Genomic DNA, 22,116 nt, shown 5'->3' with positions numbered 1-22,116 from the left:
TTATCTAGTCCAACCCCCCTGCCATGGGCAGGAACATCTTTCGCTAGATCAGGTTGCTCAGAGCCCCGTCCAACGTGCCCTTGAACACTTCCAGGGATGGGGCATTCACAACTTCTTTGAGCAACCTGTTCCAGTGCCTCAAAACCCTCATTGTAAAAAAATTTCTTCCTTATGTCCAATCTAAATCTACACTCTTTTAGTTTAAAACCAGTAGCCCATGTCCTATTGCAACAGGCCTTACTAAAAAGTCTGTCCCCATCTTTCTTATAAGCCCCCTTTAAGTACTGAAAGGCCACAATAAGGTGTCCCCAGAGCCTTCTCTTCTCCAGTCTGAATAACCCCAACTCAGCCTTTCCTCATGGGAGAGGTGTTCCAGCCCTCTGACCATTTTTGTGGCCCTCCTCTGGAGCCGCAATAACAGGTCCATGTCTTTCTTGTGCTCAGACCCCAGAGCTGGATGCAGTACTCCACGTAGAGTCTCATAAGAGTGGAGTAGAGGGGGAGAATTGTCTCCCTTGACCTGCTGGTCACGTTTCTTTTGATGCAGCCCAGGATACAGTTGGCTTCCTGGGCTGCAAACGCACATTGCCAGCTCATGTCCAGCTTTTCATCCACCAGTACTGCCAAGTTCTTCTCCATAGGGCTGCTCTCAATCCACTCATCCCCTAACCTGTACTGATAGGGGTGATTACCCTGACCCAGGTATGGGACCTTGCATTTGGCCTTGTTGAACTTCATGAGGTTTGCATGGGCCCACTCCTCAAGGCTGTCAAGGTCCCTCTGGATGACATCCTTTCTCTCAAGAGTATCAGCTGCACCACTTGGCTTGGTGTCATTTGAGATGAATGACCTATTATGAAATCAGACACTGAGGAGAGAAAGTTGGCTTTAAAAGTTATGTTGTTTGCTAGATAGGTAGCAAATGGGTCATAGAGATAAACCTTCTAAGCTGTGCTACCTTCCTGCATTCTTCCCGTTTGACATTGTGAATTGTACTTGTTATGCAATGTATTATTGTTCCCAAGTTAACTACAATTGCAGCCATTACTGTGGCCTCTGTGGACCTGTGAACAAAGTAAGGTGCTTTTACAACCATGCCATTTCTCAGGGTGGAGCCCTGTGATCAGTCATCTTTAGCACCAAGATTTTAGGCTATAAATCCTGCAGTTTACTGGCATCGCTGCATCTGCAGTTCTGTCCCCTCAGTGGTAATTAAAGGCTTATGTAATAAGCAGTAAAACAGTAATTGACATGTGTGTGCTTTAGCCTACCGAATCAGTCATCCTTTAGCAATTCTTTCTCTGTTAAGTGTCAGGGAAGAAAATCATAAAGTACTAAAACTGATTGAAAAAAATATTGTGTTAGCTCAAATTTGACCTTTACTTTCTAGGGACAGAAGCACATGTTGGTACTCAGGGGACTACCAGCGAGTGCCAGAGCAGACTAGACACAGCACTGCTAAGAATTCCTGCAAGACATTCCTGTAGTAGCATGGAGGGTCCTAAATCATGGACCAAAACACTATTACGTTAAAATGGTGTGCAAGGAAGAAATAAGTGGTTTCTCCTTGTCTAAACAAGTAAGAAATATGGATGGGAAATGCCATTCCGGCTAGTGGTGCTAGTACACCTTGGTAGGCTTCCAGTAGACCAGAGAATATTTTATCAATTCTGTGTTTTACAGTTGAAGGCTTTAGCCTTAGCTAAGCCAAAAAGAGTTGTCAAATTAATAAGAATAAAAAGAAATAATCATAAGCAAGAATGGTAAAAAGAATGAACTTTTTACTTCTTCAACTAGCATGGATCACAGTGTAAGAATATTAATTCAGGTGACTGCAGACTATAAAGGATTATATCCAATTTGCTCAGTGGAGGAATGATAAATAGGTACCCCTGTGTAACATTTTTAAGAATACAGCGTTATATTAGTGATCCATTGGCTCCTGGAGCACGTCTGAGGGGGTCAACAGCAAAAGTCTCTGTTGCATTGTGACTGTCAGCATTAAGCTGTGGTTTCTACACAGCTGTTCTGGCTTGCAGAAGCGGTTACAAATAATGGCAATGAAATGTGCTACATGTGGTACAACCCGAAACAAAAAGGATGTTCCTGGACCAGAGATCTTACCATCCAAGTGTAAGAGGGATAACACATGATGTAGCTGGCAGAATGTAAAGAACCAGTGAGATGCTAATGGCTGCTCAGAAGTGGATTTGGCAGACTAATGTTCAGAACAGACTTTTGCAACAAACTTGACTTTAAGCCTCAATATAAAGAGCTTTACAGGTGTTTGTGAAGGATTAGAAAATGTAAAGGGCAATACAACTGACAGAAACAAAGTGTTCCTTGAAATTGTGGGTGTGGCATACCTAGCTATTTTCAACAATAAAGGTGGCAACACCATGTGCTTCAAGGCCAGAAGAATGAATGTTGCAATATCGAGATAGAGGATGACAGAGTACTCGTGGCACAGGAAGACTACCTTGAACGCATAACTTGGATGACAGTGCCTAACTTTTTCTTTTTTTTTTTTTTTTTTTTTTTTTTCAGAAAACGAAATGTGAGTACACTGCAAGGTTCAGAGCGGAGCTCAAGTACAGAAGCTTTTTAGCCCTGCACTGGCTCTGAGCAAAGCCAGCTGGAGTGTCTGTATCGTCCTCCTGAAGCAGAGAACTGGCCCCAGGCTGGACCTGCTTAAGAACAGACAGGCAAGTGACATTTTTCTCCAACCTCTATAGGAGAAATTCAGAACCAGTAGGTTCGAAGCAGGGTCGGGGTGGAGCAGCTGCGGCTCACTCTGGCCTGTATTTTGGGTAGGATGCTGATGGTTATAGTGGTACGGTTCAGGAACACCATGGAGGACCTGAAAGGCAGCAAAGAATTAAGAGTTTAATCATAGTGAATTGCCGTCAACATCTTTAAGGCAAACCCAAAACGTTTTTTATGGAGAAGGCGGCGCGGTTAGATCGAGAGGTTGGTGGTACCGAATGTTTGCGGTGAAGGTATCCATTACGTTTTCACCATCTCGGTAAGGGAAGAGTTCGTCGCCACTGCGATGGGTGCTCGATCCTCCCGCACAAGCACGGAAACACTCCGCACGCCTTTCTCCGCGCTGAGCCACGGCCGTGGCGCCGGTGCTTCGCGCGTGCCGGCCCGGCCCAGGGGCTCCGGCCGGGCCAGCCTCCGCTGCGGGCCGCAGAGCACCTGGCTGTCGCCCCGGGGTGAGGAGGCAGAGCGGGTCGGGGCCTGCGCCTCCGCCGCCTCCGCTCCCCCGCAGCACCGGGCAGCCTGCCCGCGAAGGCCGGCGAGGGCCGCCCCGGGCGGCGGAGCCAGGCGTCCCGGCGGGGGAGCCGCGCGGCCCCCCCCCAAGGCCCCGCCCCGGCGGCGCTGGCGTAGCCGCTGACGCCGCGCCCCGCCCCGCCCCGGGGACAGGCCGGCTAGCGGCGGGCGAGCGGTGCCGTTAGCTGCCGGGCCTGTCCCGCGGCGGCCGCCCGCTCCGCTGACGCCATGCGGTAGCGGGCTGCGGCGGGCCCGGGCTCTCGGCGGCCATGGAGCAGCTCCCGGGAGGCCGGCGGCCCCGGCTGGTTTCCTCGCTGGGGCTGGGGCAGCGCTCCTGGGAGGTCACCTTAGACGAGGAGCGGGGGCGGCTGGCCTGGCGCGACCTGCGCCCGCCGCGCCGCGGCGGCGGTGAGTGGAGTGGAGCGGAGCGCCGGGCCGGGCCGTGGCGGGCGGGCGGGCGGCCGGCCGGCCGTTAGCGCACCTGCCGCGGCCGCCCGAGGGGCCGCCTCTCCTCAGCGGCGCGGCAAGGGCCTTTGCGACGTCCCCGGCGGCGTGGGGCAGCGCGGCTTCGGGCACGGACGCCGGCGGGGACGGCCTGCGGCCGGCCCTGCCCCCGCCGGGGCGCTGCCGGAGCCGGTCTCACGGCGGCGGCGTGCGGTTGTGGTCGGCTCGGAGCACGTTGGGCTTTCGGAGCGCCGCGTTTCCTGGACTCGGGCGCCTTTTCGCCCGGCGGAGGAAGGGCGGCAGTCGGCGGCAGCCGGCGCCCGCAGCAGCCGGCGCCTCTGGGGTTCAGAGTCCGGCGGCGGAAGAGGGAGGGCGGCTTCATCGCTCGCCGGGCCGGGCCGGGCGGCGCCGGAGCGGGGAAGCCGCAGCGGCGGCAGGACTGTGGCCGGCGGAGAGCCGGCTGCGCCCGGCGCGTCCGCCGGTTAATCGCCTTGTGCGCTTCGGGACGAAGCTGGGGGCTGCTCGCGGGGAGCGCGAGTGCGGCGAGTTGCCCGCTTTGCGGAGACGGCAGCTTCAGCATCTGTTCGGAGCGTGCGCGGGGTAACAAAGGAGGGAAACCTGTCCCTGCAGCTGGACGAGGAGAGCGCGGATTTGTGTAGCTGAACCCCATTGTTTCTTGGCGCCGCGAGCGGGTCGCAGTCTGCGTGGCTTGTAACCTTGTATTCAAAGTAATCGCAGCAGGACGTGGTAGACTTGCAGTACTTTGAAAGCAACTTTTTTATTTTTAGTTACATGACTTAGTTGTGCTTAAAAACACTTTCATACTGAGGCAGCGTTTCAGGCAATTGCTTTTTTTTTTTCTTTTTCAAATGATGTTTTTTTAAAGCTCTTTGCTTTATTAAGGGCTTCGTGGAAATTTCCGAAGAACGTTTTAACTTTTGCGAGTTAAATATTTAATGTAGGCTAATAGTTTGTACTGGGGTAATAAAGCTGTTTATAGTTCCCCTTTTCTGCGATTAGAATAGTGCCAACTTACAAAACTGCAAGTGGAAGAGGTTACTGATGAAGTTACCTGACAAAATTTCAGGATAATTTCTGCAAAAGTCTGCACATACAGTATATCAAGCTGTCTACTACACTTTAGGTAGGATTTTATCAGAGTCTTTGACCTTGGGTTTTTTATGTAGTAATTATTCTCATTATTAATATAGCCCTATCGGCATGGTGTGTGAACATCTGAAAATGTGTAATGTCCTTTTCATGGCACCTGCTGTAGAGTGGAAAACTGCTGTCACCCTCATTTTAGAGGTTGGAAGAACTGAGACAGAGGGAAACTAATAATAGAAAGGTTGACTAGAAGCTTATCTGAGAAAGGTTCGAATATAGATGTCTCCGGTCCCAGGCAAGTTCGCAAACTTACATAGTTAAATAGTTCTTCCCTTCTTACTGTGTAACTTTCTTAAATATTTTCCTGATTTTATCATAATATCTTATTGGCTTGAGGCTTTTTGAAAAAAGGTGAGAGAAAAGGGAGAGGGAGAACTCAAAAAGAACTGTAAGAATTTGATGTTGTAGCCTACATACTGAGAATTGGTCATGTGTTAAATACATCTCTTAGTCACAGTAACATAAGAATGGAATTTGTTATCATTCCTCTGCTATTGTGCGAATACAACTTGACATAATCTAGTTTTTATCAGCAGTACTGCTGAAAATGTATTTGAAAATTCTTCAACTTAATTCAGATGCGCAGCTAAATGAACCTAAGACTTTGAAGACAGATTAGTTCTTTAATTCTGCTGAGCTTAATATATTGGCGTGAAAAATAAGCTGTATACTTTTCAAAACGAAATAAAATGAGTCTAAAGAAAGGTATCTGGACCTTAAATTTAAAATACAAAGTTTTACAGCCTTTTGGAACAGTTGCTTCCACTGGGTAGAGTTAGCCCCTGCTTTGGAGAAAATTTTGTTGACTTGTGCAAAATCCTTCTAAAAATGCCTTTGTAAAGTTACCAGCTGACTTATTTGTAGGCTAGAGCAAGTTCAATGGGAGCTCCATTCTACTGTGTGATGACTGACTTAAGACCATGCAAGAGTGCCACAAAATCACACTAGCTCTCTTACTAGCACTCCAAAGTTTACAACTGCTTAGAGTGTTAGGTTTTTCCAACTTTGTAAGTTGTAATTTTTCCCGACTTACTCCTGGTGGGCCAAAAAGATTATGAACCTGTCGTGAAGCCTGTTCCAAAGTAGATGTCAGAATGCCGAGAATGGCGGAAGGAGAGTGAGACATAGTAGACCAGACTCTTTCTGAGGCAGTTTCTGAAGTGGTACACAGTTGGAGATTCCTTTGGAGGCAAGTCTGGTTACTGAATGTGGTTGCTGTTCTGTAGCACAGCTATTTACAAGATTTTGAAAAAATACGATGTGGAATCAGGAGAGAAAAGGGAGGGTGGGAGAACAAAAATGCCTAAGTGTTCTGGAGGCACAGGTGTAACTTATGTAGAGAGCAATGCAATTGATGATGTACCTCTTCTTCTTAACAGCCTGATTAATTCATGCGTTTCCTGCACTTGTGCTTTAATACCATCACAGTTTTATATTATTGCTGCCCTGTTTTTCTTTAAGCTCTTTTAAGACCTGGGATGGCTCAATGTGCTCTCTACAATTATTTTGGAAATATGAGCAGTGTACATGACAGTATATAAATAAACTTTATAATATGGAAGATGGTTAGTTAGAAGCATGTAATTTCAGAGGAGTTGCTTGACCAAGATTGGTATCTTTCTACAATTTAGCCTTTGACTACGTGACTACTGTGCATTAAGCCTAAATACAGACTTAATTATGCAGTATAAAAGTGCTATATTTTTTGTTTAATGGGTAGTTACTACAGTGAAACAGCTGTCTTTAAACTGAAAAAACTCAGTGAAGGCTACTTATTTTCTGAGTATTTATTACTGTCTTGGATTTAGCTACATAAGTAAAAATGGTTTGGTATATATTTTGTCAAGGTTTTCAGACTTTGAAAGGTAGGGAACTAGAGCTTTAGTTAGGTGTATTGTAGAAATGTTGAAATATCTACGCTCCCTGTTGAATCCAAATTCAGGAATAGATAGGCAACAACAGAGACTTTGTACTACTGTCTAGGCAAATATAGTTTTACAGAATATGAGGAGATTCTTGTGTTTTCTCATGTTTGTACAATGATATTAATATATATTTAAACCCATTCTGTCAAAATGCATTTTGTGAAGAAAGAAGTATTAATTCAGGAGAATTATTTTTCATGCTGTCATTGAGAAGATACCGACAATAACAATAACATCAAATGTTTGTTCAAGTTATGGTGTGTTTTCAAAACCTTAAATCCTAAATACTGTTTAACTTCCTTTCCTACTGTTAGACCTTGTTGAACAGCATTATATTTTCAAGTTCTGTCCTCAGTGTAATGAGGTTCCCCTTTCCTATTCTTTGGTTGGTTAGACTTGTTTGAACTTAGAGGGAACAGTTTTACCTGAAATTTTTCATGTGTTTCTCTGTTACTTTTAGCTATGCACCTTTTTTCCTAGGTGTGCCTTCATCTTCAAATGTTCTGAAGAATGTTATTTTTCAACCTTGAAACGTTTCTCCATGAGATTTAGTTATTAATAATAAGTAACAAATGCAAAGCTGGGCAGATGCATTGTTTTATATACTCGTGTTGATGGAACAATCCGGTTTTTCTCACATAACACATGATAAAACTTTGTGTACCAAATTTCATAGCAGATTATATATTGTACATATGTACTTACAGGTAATTTAGAGGTATTGGCTAAGATAGTATTGTGCCTGGCCCTAAGGCATTACAAACGCAGAATGAGATTCTCTTGTCATTTTTCTGGGTTTTTTATTTGTAAAGCATGAGCATGAAGGGGATGATCAAACTAGGCTCCGAATTGTATGCCTTCACTTACTGTGTGCACTTTCTTTCAACCCTTCTATTTCTTCCTTCAGAATTCTCCTCCCTCAGTGTGTCTTTTCCAGCTTTCCCCTCAAAACAACCACTTAAGGAAGCCTCAGTACTAGTGTGCACAAGACCGATGCCATTCTCAAGTTGTGGATTCTAAAGAATGGTGTAGTTTGATAAACACAGTACTAAGACAGCAGAGGTGGGCCTGCTTGGAAACAGGGTCTGTCCGGCACCTGTAATGTGTTGGCATATCCTTAGTCAAGGTCATTTTTAATCAGTTGTTATCAACTGGCAATGGGCATGTGCAGAAATCTGAACTGTGTTTTTTCTCTAGGCAGTTTCCACTTCCAGCATCCACACTGAACCAGTAGGGTGTGGGGAATAATAGCTCTAGAAGGCATTGCTTCTTTGGAATGTGTCATCTTGGAAGATACATTATTCAAATGTAGATGCATACTACATTAAATAGTACATGTTTTTAACCATACAGCTCTTTGGTGTTTGTTTTTTTCCCTTAAGGTGAAGGAAGTGCATCTTATTTCTTGCTTTATCATTAAAATATTCATAGTTGAGTTGAAAAGATTTAATTTGGAAATGAAAAAAATCAATGGGAAAACATTCAGTAGTACGATTTAAATATGCAAACTGATCCAAGTTCAAATTGCTGTGATTTGATTCAAATTCAGATATGTGATGTGAAGTAGCAACGGTGTGTCTGATCATAGTAGGAACAGAACTATTGTCTATTGGTTTACAAAGTACTTGAAGATTTATTTAAATAAATAAATAATAAAAAAGCCGATTTCCCTATAGATGGTTGTATATTGTTAGATCATGACCTTCAGATGTTTCTGTGACTCTTCCACAGTTTTGAATTAAATCATTTAGTCATGATACCTTTTTTTCTTACCCTTCCCCCAGGATGTGAATTGCCTGTAATTCTGCTCTATATCCCTATCCATCATTTTCTCTTATTCTGGTCTTTATCAGACACAGCTTTCTGTAGTGCATGATCAATATAATGCAGTGTGCCTTCTGATGGAAAACATTCTTGTTTTCTTGCTCTTAGGTGAAGGCAAAGCTTAAACTTAGGCCAAGATAACTTATCACTCATGTGGTCTCTAGCAGTAAATTAGTTTTCAAAGTGACTGAAAAAATACTTTAAATCTGCACCCCAGCTTTTTAGCTGTTACTATTTTTAAGTCACAAGAGCATACTAATAAATTAATTTTGAATGCCACTGCATCTGTGGGCCTGAGCTGAATTTTAAGAATAAACCTAATGCTGTGATCAGTGGTGTGTTTATGCTTTTGCACATGTCTGTGTTGCTTTGAGCTAACACATTTCTGAGGGAGGAATTTGGCCCGTAAGATACATAGCTGGCAATGATGAATGAACAGATCTTGACTGAGGTTCTGAGTGAGTTTGCGTATAAACTCAGTAAGTGTTGCGTGGGAGTGGCAGACAGTGATGATGTACCAAAAAGCCTTTCTTAACACAGAGGAAGACACTTCACAGCTGCCAGCTGCATTTTTTTGCAGAGAAAGCCCACTGTTTGTGTGCTTACCTTGTTTGGGTTTTTTTCACCCACATGCTTAATGTGGGGAAAAGTAGTATGCATCTAATGCAGTATTTTGCTGATTTGTCAAGAAGAGTATCTGTTAAGCCTAAGAGCACTGTGACCCAGAATGAGTGATGAATAGCACAGCCAGTGTGCTGGGAAGACTATCACCTGTCCATTGTGTGTTTTGTTTTGTTTGGGGTTTTTTTGCCATGCCCCTCCATCCAGAGCAGCTGGATGGAGAACTCGTATTTAGTGTGTCATGTATGCTAGGCATTGAACAAGGTGAGACGTGAAAACATAAATGTGTGAAGATCTTTGAGAGTAAGCTTAAGAAGATTAATATGTACTTCAGTATTTCTGAACTCAAAATTCAGTCTCTTCAATCTAGATGTGTATGTTGAAGAAGTCAGTGTTTTGCTTGGAATTTTGTCTAGGAACTGTTGTGTGCTACTTGGTTGAGTGTATTGTACAGAGCCAAGTGAAATTCTTTGTTTGGTATGGTCTGAGCCCATAGTTCAACTTTTTCATTAATGTTGATCTAGTAGTGCTGGTGTAAGTATCAATTTTCTGTTGTTGTTAATATGGCAATAAGATTTTCCATGTTTGGGGAGATATTCATAAAGGTGAAGGCCTTTATGAGTGAGCACCTTTATGCTAAATCAGTGAAAGAAATGGCTCATGCTACTTGATAATGCTACAAAATGCTACAAAAAATGCTTGTAAATGCTACAAAAGTAGGTGTGGGAAAGGGCTATAATTAGTACACATGTGAACCTTCTTGACCTCTCAAAAGAAGGTGGGATAGACCTACTTATTTTTATGTAAAGGGTGGGGTTTGGTAATTAAATGGTAGATGAGGGCATTGTTTTTATTGGAGCAGGATTGTGCTACTTGTATTGAAGGTCTCTATTTGATTTCTTCACATTGGAAACTTCTCCCTTCTGGGAAAAAGGGGGGAGGGTGGGACTAAGTAGTTGATTTGCTTTCTGATTAAACAGTATAACACTAAGTCAAATAGTGATAGTCATATTTGGACTGATGGAAATTCTTGAGCTCTATTCAAACACAAATGCCACTGCTTTCAGATTTGTTTTCATAAGCTGTAGGGAATGTTCTGAGTAACATGTTTGTATTTGAGACAGCTTTGCATCTTTCTGGCCCTCTGCAATTACTGTATTAGGTAGTGTGTGGTTTTGACTGCCTTAAGATTGGAGTATACTATCAGGGCAGTGGAGTTGCCTGATGCCTGTACAGTGCCAAGTAGTACTGAGGGCCACAATTGGCATAGCTGGTATTCATAGAACAGAAACTTCTCAGACTTTTATGAAACACAAAGTTTTACAGAGGCAAGGTGGGATCACGCTGTTCTTTGCTTTTGCTTTGTTCTTTTTTTTTTTTGTGGTGGTGGGGTTTTGTGGGGTGTTTTAGGAGTCTGTTTTTTTCAGATACGTAACTCTTGTGGCTTAAGATGGAAAAATGTACGTATCTGACTAAAACATTTACTCTTTGCTTTTTTGCTGCCTCTGTGAAGAGATTTGCTGGAAAAGCAGAACTTTCAGTCATGCGACTGTCAGAGGGAGAACACATTTGAAGAATTAGGAGAGATTAGTAGAAGTGATTTCAAGGTCTAGGGTTGTTAATATAAGCTGTGTAATATGTGCTAAAATATATGCTCCAAAGAAATGCTTTCAGTGATGCAGATTTGGAATTTTTTTAATCTATTTGCGATCTGTACAGTTGGACAGCTTTCTCTAGTATATAGAAAATGCCTAATAAAAGAATGACCTCTGTAGCTACTCCTAGCGTACATGCTAATAAGTATCCAGTATGTAGAACTATTTCCCAAAATGTTCATTAGAGTATTGTAATTTAAATTCTGATCTGAATGTAGTTTGTCAGTTTTGGAGCATATCTGTGAGCAACAACAAAATGAGTTACCACTTAAGTGCAATCTTTATAAATGCAACAAGCCTTCTTTCATATTCTGACATATGGATAGGTGGCATAGCCAGTAGAAAAATGAAAGCTAAAAGCAGTTCTGGGAAGAAAGCTTAAAGAACATGCTCCCTTTCCTTAATTTATTGTTCCATCTCTGTTCTGTGGTTTTTTTTCCCTTGGATAAATGGATAGGTGTATAATCATATTGAGATCCCATAGCAGATCTTTTCTCTGAATGTTAGAAATACCAACTAACTGTTACTATCCAATATTAAATACTTGATGTCATCATAAATGTGTATATGTATGGTGTCTATATCTGTGTACAAGTGAAGTGTTTTTAGTGAGTTCATTTCTGCTCTTGGATCTTTATAAAGACATTCTGTGGCTGCTACATTTCCCCATTGTGCTTTCAATATAGTAAATGCAATTATTATAAGCTGCAATTTGTTTCGTAAGTAGTTAAAACATTCAAATAGAGCCAGATTCCTAAAAGACCTCACTATGAAGTTTGGAGGCTACGTTTCTTTGGAATCAAGCTAAAAACCTCTGGGAAGATAAAATCCCTAAAGGAAGAGAAGTCAAATACTAAAACACCTCTAAAGGAAAAAAAACAAACTTGTGTGTGTAGTCCACGACACATCAATAGACATGACAACAGGTAACAACTCTGTTGGCTGAAACAAATAAATAGGACAGGAAAAAAGAAAATAAAATTCAACTAGTGGCAAATGAATTGTAGTTTCCACTGTTAAGAGCTCAGGAAAATTTTTTATTTTACATTCCTCACCACTACCATGGTACTTCTGCAAAATAGTGAGGAAGATTAAATGTAAGATAAAACCCAGTAACAACAGTATCAGTGTTTGTATTTTATGTGTTTAATATCTCTTTATACCTCTATCTCTATTTATATATCTATCTATATATGAGAGAAACAAGTATATTACTCTTGTTATTATATGAGATTATATAATCTTATGTAATTAAATGTTTTGTATGTGTGTATATACACAGAGCACATGCTTGTACATAAATAGAAAGCATGCCTTTTCAATTCCACCTTTTTTTTTTTGAGATAAGGTAAAAGCAGAGAAATTTTGAAATCAGTAATGAAAAGGAGACAAAATCATCCACTTGACACAAGAAGACTGAGAAGGTGTTGAGGGACTATAAGAGACAAAAAGAGTGAGGGTGTAGGGAATTCCTTTATAGTGTAAAAGCAAGAAGCCTTTAGTTCTGGAAAAACAACTGGTTTGAAGTTGATACAAGGGAATTACATTTAGCAGTACATAAACATAACATCTATAATTTCCTTTTTAGGAGATGCTGAAGTTTAAAAGGTTAGAGGGATTTAAAGTCTTAAGAATTCATATGAATGCCCTTCTTTTGTAAGCCAACTACTTACTTGAGAATAATAAATAGTCTCTGTAGTCTCTCTGCACTAAATTTACTTGCACATTCTTTGAAATAGCTTCTGCTATTCACTGTCAAATATCTGGACTAGATGTCATTGAAGGGGCAATTTCATAACTCTGAAATGAATGTTGCTGGATTTTGGCTTCATGCAAAAATGTTTTTATACTCAGAATACCTAATTTTTTGAGAAATCATAGACATTTAAAATATTATTTGGAGTAATTCATAGGTGGTTATGGGTTATGTGCTTTGACTAAAGGTAAAAGCAGATTGAAAATATTTAGCAGATTTCTACTTATGCTCTTGGTTGTGCTTATTGAGCAGCTACACTAATTGTATATCTATATCATATTGTGTGTAGAAATAATAATTCCAGTGCTGTTGTAAGATATTAATGTGTAAGATCTTGTGTTCATACAGAAAACTGTTTTGTACCAACCTCTGACATCATTGCTGTAGAAGAAAGTGAATTTAACAAGAAACAGCATAATATTGGCAAATGGCAAAAAATGGCAAAGCCACATGCTTTCACAGGTAAGGCAAATACAGTGTCAGGATGCTCGTGCTAATTACTTTGTTGGAGGTACTTTAGGACAGACTCAAAAGGAATCTTCAGAATTTTTTTTACCAGAAATGATGCATTGAAAAACCCAAGCCCCACCCCCTGCCCCCCCAAAAAAACCCAGTAAGCCACCAACCAAAAAAACCCACAAAACCAAACAGACCAACCCCTGCCAAAAAACTGCCAGTTTACATTTAAAGATCCTTATTTTGGAATCACAGAATGGTTTGGGTTGGAAGGGACCTTAAGGTCATATAGTTCCAGCCCCCCTGCCATGGGCAGGGACACCTTCCACTGGACCAGGTTGCTCCAACCTGGCCTTGAACACTTCCAGGGATGGGGCATCCACAGCCTCTCTGGGCAACCTGTGCCAGTGCCTCACCAGCCTCACAATAAATAACTACTTCTTTACATCTAACCCAAATCCACCCTCTTTCAGTTTAAAACTGTTACCCCTTGTCCTATCACTATGGGCCCTTGTAAAAAGTCCCTCTCCAGCTCTCTTGTAGGCCCCCCCCTTAAGTACTGGAAGGCTGCTATAAGGCCTCCCTGGAGCCTTCTCTTCTCCAGGCTTGAACAACCCCAACTCTTTCAGCCTGTCCTCATAGGAGAGGTGCTCCAGCCCTCTGATCAGCTTTGTGGCCCTCCTCTGGACTTGCTCCAACAGGTGCATGTCCTTGGAAAATAAAACTGTACCTTTAAGAACACATGCTGTGTTTAGTTATTTAATGAAGGAAGTCCTAACTAATGTCTTATGTTTCTGCTGCTGAATGACTCTGCAGCAGGACACTTGCTTTCTACTACTTGACAGAAAATTGAGAGAGGCTGGAAAAATGAGACCTGAATGTTTAGGGGTTTTAAAATTATCCCTAACCATCAGATTGCAATAGTATGCATTTAAAGGTTCTTTGTATTATTGACTGTATTCTTAAAGTGCTAGAAATAAATTTCTGTTTGTTTTGCGGAAAGAGTGGTGAATTCTGTGCTGCAAAGCTGGGGCAAATGTGATTGCTCCCATGCCAAAACTTTATATTGCAGAGTACTTTCCTCACATTTAGTCATTCAGTAACAATGATTGGTGATACTTTAGATGGAAGGGTGAGGGTGCTTCCTGTCTCACCAGCCTACTTCTTAATGCACAAGAAAACTAAATCTTTTTTCTCAAATTTCAGCTTTATGAAATTAAATTCACCCTGTTGGTTACATGGGAGCTGATGCGAGAGTTTGGCTTATCCTCTTAAGCTTATGGCATTTTATATTATTTAGACGTTGCAGACTTCCATATGTATAAAATAATATATAAGCTCAGTGAACTTTTGTATGTCTATAATCAGTTTATGGAAAATTAATTGTATTTGGTTTAAAAAGAAATTTATGTTTTGGTATCTGCTATAGGGTAATTGCCTAGAGCAAGTGTTTTCTTTTATGTTTTTGTTTTGACTTTTTACAAATGTCCTATTCACACTCTGAAATCTTCTGTCATTTGCAGAAATGTGTAGTGGGGGTTAATTACCACTTTTTTCCAAAGGCAGATATTTTGGAGATCTCTCTGAACTGCATTTGTCATTTCACAGAACTGTCTCATTGTGCGTCTTCTTTTTTTGTCGTCTTTTTTTTTTTTTTTTTTTAATTTAAATAGTTTATTACGTGAAGAAAGCTCGAAATCACCGCTGGCGGTGCAGTGATGTGACGTTTTGGTGTGTTGATGAGCACTTGTGTAATCAGTGGATACAGGCGCTGAAAGAATTACTTGAAATGCAGAGTAAGTCTGACTAAACTACTAACATTTGCAGCACCATTTAACAGGCCTGTGTATCAGTTAATACTATTTCGATATATCTGCTTTTATGAACTCTTAAGAGCAGCTTATGCTTAAAAGCTGAGGGAGCTGAGAGATGAAGTGTCTCATTCTTCTTATCGCTAGTTTTGTGTCTCATACTCGCTAAATTTTAGTGAGTGTTTTACTCTAATCAGTCAGGACTGTAGGTGTCTTATAATTTTGCCCAGGTATAAATTATTTTCATAAAATAGGGACACTAATTAGAAGCTTAGCAGAGGCTTTAAATGACTGTAGCTTTGGAGAAACTAAAGGGCAGATGTAAGCTCAGAGATTTGATCTCCTCTAGAGATCTGAGAACAAGAATTGTAGCAATTGTAAGATTTATGGGTGGCTTTTTGTGTGTCTGTCTTGCCTTTCCAGTCTCTCTCATCAACAGTGTGCCTTATGTAGTAAGAGTTGCCATTAATCATTTCTGGGACTCTTGGACATCTACTTCTTGGAAGGCTAAAAGTAGTTTTGCAGGAGTTATTCTTGAGATACCTTGATAGATGTCAGGGAGTGGCAGGAGCAGAGCAACTCTGTGACAAAAGGGAGGTCAAGGATGACCATAACACAAGGTAGTGCCCTCACTGATGAGGCTGCAGTCCCACTGTATCTGAGCAGAGTGGGCAGAGCAGGGATGGGGATAGCAGGTCCTGTTTACAGCCCAGATGAGACAAAGTAATCGGGTCCATCCAGGGAGGCCAGACAGGAGCAGCAGGAGATGGAGATAGAGGCAGGACTGGAGATGACCTATCTACAGCCAAGGTCTGAGGTCCATCTGAGACAGCGCCAGAAAAGGGACTGGATGCAAGTCCACCAACGATGTGACTTAAGCAAGTACTTAAGGCTCACAGAATAAAAACAGATATTTAACAAAACGTGTTCTTCTGAACAGCAGGCATTGGAAGCATGCATCTTACTAATGTTTTTGTTTTGTATACGTTACACGAAGTATCTGACTTCCAATAAAATATTTCAAAAAATGGGGTTTGTGCATCCGTTCAGTACACTTGTGACAGATGTGGCCTGGGCAGTCATCTCTGAGGTGTTCATTCTATTGGTAACAAACTATTTCAGAAAAGGTAACAGGTTCTCGGAGAGCGTGAATGGCACTTTAGGTGTGTGGCAGCTTTAAACCATTCAAACAGTTAGCTTGGGTGGATTTATTATGCAAGTGTGCTGATCTAATAACTCTGTTTATTCTTTCCTTTTAAAATAATAATTTAGAATGCCATCTGAGGAAGTGCAAATTTTACAACAGGTCTTTGTGTTCTATACAAAAAAGGAAGGCTTTCTAGGCGCAGCAAGCATTAGTGTTTTGTGTATCTGTTAGTACAGAGGTGTAGTAATTGTTTTCATTGCCACCACCATAGTTATGTAAATCCATAACTATTTGAATAAACTTGATGTAGTAATATCAGTGGTGTTTTCTGGGGGGAAGAGGTTACACTATAGGGCAAGCACTTGCTGTGCAGCATGTAGTTTTGTGAGGTATTCTTATTGTGTCTTTATCACAGAAAGGAAATGCATTTTAACTATGTTACCATAGCAAGAACGGTATTTAAGTAAATTAATGTAAAAGTATTTCTATGTATGCTTCACGCACAAGTGCCTTTCCTATTGCTGCCCTTGGTTTGTCTTTTGTCTTGTATGCCTGTGATACTAACATAATTTAGTGGGAACGTACCGCAAGAATAATATGCATAAGAATGTGAGACATGGAGTCAGATCAAATGATGCTGAATTTCACCTGCTGTCTTACTACTGTCAATATCCTCAGTATAATAAAGAGGATAGATGAAGCAGGTTTTTATAGCTCTTTGATAAAGAGTTAAGAGTTATAAGAGTTAATAAAGAGTTAGAAAAGGCTTGTATGCTGTGTTCACTTTGTTTACAGGTTTATTTTTGTTGAATTTTTGTTTTGTGTACAAAAGCAGTGTACTATAATGTTTTTCCTTACTGCAGAGTCTAGACCAAAGCAGTTGCTTGTGTATATTAATCCATATGGAGGAAGGCGACAAGGGAAGAGGATTTATGAACAGAAAGTTGCTCCACTCTTCAGTCTGGCTTCTATCTCCACTGATGTTGTTAGTGAGTAATGAATGTTTTAATTTCTTAACAAACACAATATGAACTCTTTCAAACATCTCTGAGTACCTTAAGTTCTTTCTTACCTTTTCTTAATAAGGAAATGAAATGAAGTGGTAGAGAGGGAATGTTTTCTAAATAAAGCATAGGTAGCCAGATAGATGGTGACCTTACATCAATTTTCTGCTTACTAAACTAAAGCCTCTGGTACTTTTGAGCTCTTTGAGCTCTTCATTTAAAAGATACTGCCTTTCTTCTCTTTTTCAGTTCTACTCTTAAAACCAATTGTTCATTTGCAAAATTTTTTAGTGAAATATTTTTCCATATATGCTGTGTTGCCTATCTCCTTCAATTCTTCCCTTGGCATAAAATCTTTTGAAACACATTTTATGGGCAGGCTGTTTTATGGTCACATTGGTAATAGAATCATGGTTATTAATGAATTAATAATAATATTTTTACAAATGTATGTTATACACCATTTTATAATAGTATTTTTATAATAGTAATTTTTAATGTGTTTATTTCTTCATAGTAACTGAACATGCTAACCATGCTAAGGACAATTTATTTGAAGTTAATATTAATAAATATGATGGGTAAGTAACTTCACTTCCTTTTTTTTTTTTCCTCCCCAAGCTGATACATTGTGTAATCTGTCTGTTCTTGTCTCTAAAATAATAGCCTTTATTGCCAATATGTTTATTGCAACAGCTGAAAGTTCAGGGGCATATTCCTTTCCATAGGAGATCCACATTTAGGAGTATCAAAGGAAAACTAAACTGTTTCAGTAAACCTCTTCAACACACAATGTATTCAAGTGTAGTATAACAATGTATGCATGAGGTTTGTGTTCAAAAGATGAATGTAAGGTTAATTCTGCTTGTCTGGAAGTTGAGCATTCTGTGATAGCTCGAAAGCTACCTTGAAGTCTTTTGTGGTATAGGTGATCTTGACTTATACATGACTCCAAAACACTGCATCAGTAGTATTCAGCCTGTGTGTAAAAACCACGAACTGTTTAGAAACGTTTCAGATAGCGCCTCTTGCTATGTAGGATTGTTCAAATAATGGCTACATCATCTGGCTTTATTTGTGTTTGTTCTGTTGTGGAATTACTGTTTCAAAAGATGACCTAACTGAATGGTGAAATTGCTATTCCATTGTTAAATCTGCTGTAGAAGCAGAGTATTTTAATAAATAAGCTAGTCATTCCAGTTTCCGGTTCATGACATGAAACAAGTTACATGACTGGAAAATCATGAAACTGTATGCAGAACCTATGCAGATAAACTCTCATAACTACAGTATTTTAAAATAGTATCTTGTTGTGCTTGTTGACATGTACATTTGAATTGGTAAGTTGCAAAAATAAAACACTTTCTATCTTTTCAGAATACTTTTGCTAGGAGAGCAGCTCTATGTGCATTGTATAAATTGAGTGAGGGCGTGATGTTGACAAATTGTGGTAGTAAGACACTACATTCACAGGTTGAGTTCCTGGACTTCACCTGCTTTAAAATGAGTTGACTTTGAGCCATTTTGACTATACTGGGATTTTTCTTAATTATGCAGAATTGCAAGGAAGGGAAACTGGCATCTTAGAAAAACCTAGTTAGTTAAGATTTTTTCCTTTTATTTGACTTAAGTGATTTGAAATAGATAATACTTATGGTTGGTGAAATTGTAATACAGAACAGAAAAGGGAAGCAAGTGAGCCCATGTCCACCCCTAGAAAATTGGTTTTTACAACAAGTGACAGTGACCAATTGTAGTGGTACCTGAAGTGTTTTTGACAGATTCAAACAGTCTCTTATTGAAGAATTTTTTTTTCTGTGGTGGCATTTTTTTGTTTTCTCTCTAACATGACTGAGCTAAAAAATAAGCTAGAGAACTGCATCTTTTTGGAATCTCATGATTCTTCTATTCCCAGCCCAGTCCTTAGTGGCAGTTAGCTTGGGAACTGCAGCTTGTCTTTCCAAGCCTGATTTTTGTCCATCAGATACAAGTCTGTTTCTGTGGTGAACAGTGGTTAGGAAGGAGTTCTTGTATTAATACTACTTCTTAAATAACAGATCATGTGCTTATATGGAAGATTTTAACAATAGTTGCACCACATAAATGCATGTGTTTCTTCAAGTTTGATTGACTCTTCTCACATACAGGAAAAGCTTCTTTGGATTCCTACAACTAATTGTTGTTCACCTGTCCTCTTAGATGGGTTCTGATAAATGGCTTTCCCTTCATTCAGTGATGAGCTGCTTCATTTAATCTCCAGATTCCCTTTTCCCTTTAGGCAAAGCCATGCCTGTAATTTTGGAACTAGATACAGGATTCTTAATGATAACCACTTCACTGCTTTCCAAGTGTATTTACTTAAGACAGCTTATTTAAACCTCTCATCTGTGTTGCCTATTTGTTCTTCCCACTTTCCCTTACAAGAATTTCTTATAGTGAGTCTACTTATCTAGTAGCTCAGTGTCAGAACAGCTTCTCTTTAAAGACAGTTACTTAAAATATTCATTCAGTTACAATGTAGCAGGTTTTTGTACATCACTGTGCAGAACAACTAGAGCATGCTGTAATACTGTGCAGGTAATGACCATGTTTTGAATAAGTCTGACATGTATGAATCGCTGTGCTTCCTTACCCATATGCCTGTTGCACAAGCCTTTGTAAAACTGCTTCAGGTTGGTTTTTTTCCTAGTTCTTGAATTAGTTCACAGAATGGTTGAAATTTAAAAGAACTATGGTCCCTTCTAAACATTTGTCTTGTAGACTTGGTTGTCCTGAAGTCCTTTAGCATATGTAGTTTACCGTTATCATCTGTCTAAAAAGTGAAATGCTAGTCCATTAGAAAAATAAACCCCAAAAGTAAGAATTGCTCTAAGATCTCCCTTACAGTAGTTCTTCACTAGGGGCCTTCACACAGGTGATTCGCACACATCTGACTCGCGCATTTCATGTGACGTTTGCAATGAATTTGGTCATGCTAATACTGTGTATGTGAACTTCTTTATCTGTCAATATTTACCCTTGATAGGTATAGACATTCACATTACTCATCTCTGAGCCTGGATATAGTATTGTTATAAAAAGACTACTGAGACAACATTGGCCTTGAACTGACATGGAAATTTTTGTCCACTTAACCTTTTTCTTAGAGTCTGCAGAGAAAGATGAGATGGGCTACAGTAGAGGAATAATGTAGTTAAGCTGTAAGAGAAATTAATTACAAAAATGAAAAACAAACATCCTTTTCTCCTTCTCTCCCAGTCTCTAGGGTCTTGACTTAGAGTTGGACAGCATATATTTTTAAGACTGTCCTCTCCATTCATGAAAAATTGACTGGGTTTTTTCAAGCTTTCCTTCTGCTGACAATACAATAATAAGTAAATTTAAATCATCAGTACTTAAAATTTAAATAAACTAACTTGTCCTTTGAAATAAGTGCTCACTCTGCAATACTTGTTGCTGACTATGTGGAAGAGTAAGTATTAGTTTATACATTGGAAATGATTGCTGTCGATAACAGTAAACATTCCTAAATATGTATGCTGGGGACTATGTGCATAACTTTGGATTCGTCATGTGTTCCGTTAAAGTGTATTTGAATTAGTTTTTCAGTTGAAGAATGTTTTTTAGAGTTCAGGGTGTGCATTTGATTGTTGTGCATGAAATGTATACTACTGTAAAATAGTCTTTCACTTCCTAGTATTTGCTTGGCTGTGGACTCTCTGCTGAGCTTTAACATATTGAGGATCTGTGTAGCTGCTGCACCAGCTCTGACCTGAATTAAGTTTGCAAAACAAAGTTTTGCATCTGGTAACATTTAGAACTGTTTCATTATGAATGGTTATGTAGATATACATGACTTCTGTCTGTTTGATGGACTCTCAGCATGTTCAAAAGAGCATGCAAGCACGCACTTTTCTGTGTTTTGACTTTCATATAATGTATATCCCTCTTAAATCAATAGTGTAAAATATACTTCTGCCTGAAACCACAAATATTAACGTACTTTTCCCTTTTTAGTAAAGGTACCCTAGTTCCATTTTGTTTACTTGAAGAGCTGTATGTACAGTCCTGTTCATTGTTTTCCTTGTATAGTGAATTTCCACTGATATTTGTCTGTCTGCACACAGCAATAGAGGATAAATATTTTTTTTAGGTTGCATTCCAACATTTTTTTTCTAACATTACAGATATGTCTAGGTGTATTTGCAGTTGTGTAGCTTGAATTTTTTTTTCCTGCTTTTTGTTAATTGCCAAGTTGACTGTTGCCTACCGTATTCTGTAAAAATGGAGAAGGAGAATAGAACAACTATTTTTGATGTGCCCAGTGCATGCCCTAAGTAGAACACTTGCCGTGTTGTTTATTGACTGTTAGTGTGCATTCTAATTTGTGTTTCCTGGCAGTGTTGTTTGTGTTGGTGGGGACGGCATGTTCAGTGAAGTGATGCATGGTCTCATTGGAAGAATGCAGAAGGACTCTGGCATAGACCAAAATAATCCCAAAGCACCGTTAGTCCAGTGCAATATAAGGATTGGCATAATTCCTGCTGGTAAGAAAGGGTTAACTTTCAGTTTACTTTATTCATTCTTGAAACTTCTTCTTATTCATAACTTCTTGAATTTAGGCCTAAGTGCACTATATGAGCAATGACATTCTGTAAAGACACCTAAAGCTGTTTTTATCCCAGATTATTGATCACATGCACTTTTATGTGGAAGGGTACTTTGTAAAGGAAATCAAATCTTAATGTGCAACTTTAGAATTTAATTACTTTTTTTAGTGGCTTATTGTGTGTTAATGTTGACAGTAATACCTTTGCCCATCTGAACACATTGAGTGAAATTTACTGAATTTCTCCACTTCCAAATGCTCCACAAATTTAGTTAGAATTGTAATGAGAGGCTCCTACTGGTCTGGCACAATCCAAATAAAAGCTGAGCTTTCTTCTCCCCCCCCACCCTCCAGCTGTCATCACAGAAAGCATAAGGCAAATACTAGTGAGGAACAGTCCTCAGGTTCCAGACCAAGTTGC

At 40.1% G+C, this 22,116-nt stretch overlaps 1 protein-coding gene across 1 annotated transcript in view; it reads left to right on the top strand.

Annotated features, from left to right (window-relative positions):
* The first annotated feature begins 3,413 nt into the window (after window positions 1-3,413).
* Window positions 3,414-22,116, top strand: part of CERK (ceramide kinase) — a 45,575-nt gene continuing 26,872 nt past the window's right edge. Inside the window, exons 1-6 of the mRNA XM_049813946.1 lie at window positions 3,414-3,684; window positions 13,017-13,130; window positions 14,798-14,920; window positions 16,946-17,071; window positions 17,604-17,667; window positions 21,488-21,633. Coding sequence (XP_049669903.1) covers window positions 3,546-3,684; window positions 13,017-13,130; window positions 14,798-14,920; window positions 16,946-17,071; window positions 17,604-17,667; window positions 21,488-21,633 — 712 coding nt within the window. The 5' untranslated portion in view covers window positions 3,414-3,545. The remainder of the gene's footprint in view (window positions 3,685-13,016; window positions 13,131-14,797; window positions 14,921-16,945; window positions 17,072-17,603; window positions 17,668-21,487; window positions 21,634-22,116) is intronic.

This window comes from Accipiter gentilis, chromosome 11 (assembly GCF_929443795.1).
Source record: "Accipiter gentilis chromosome 11, bAccGen1.1, whole genome shotgun sequence".
NCBI classification, from domain to species: Eukaryota; Metazoa; Chordata; class Aves; order Accipitriformes; family Accipitridae; genus Astur; species Astur gentilis.
The sequence above is the reverse complement of the archived record's forward strand: the minus strand, read 5'-3'. Positions and strand labels throughout refer to the sequence as shown.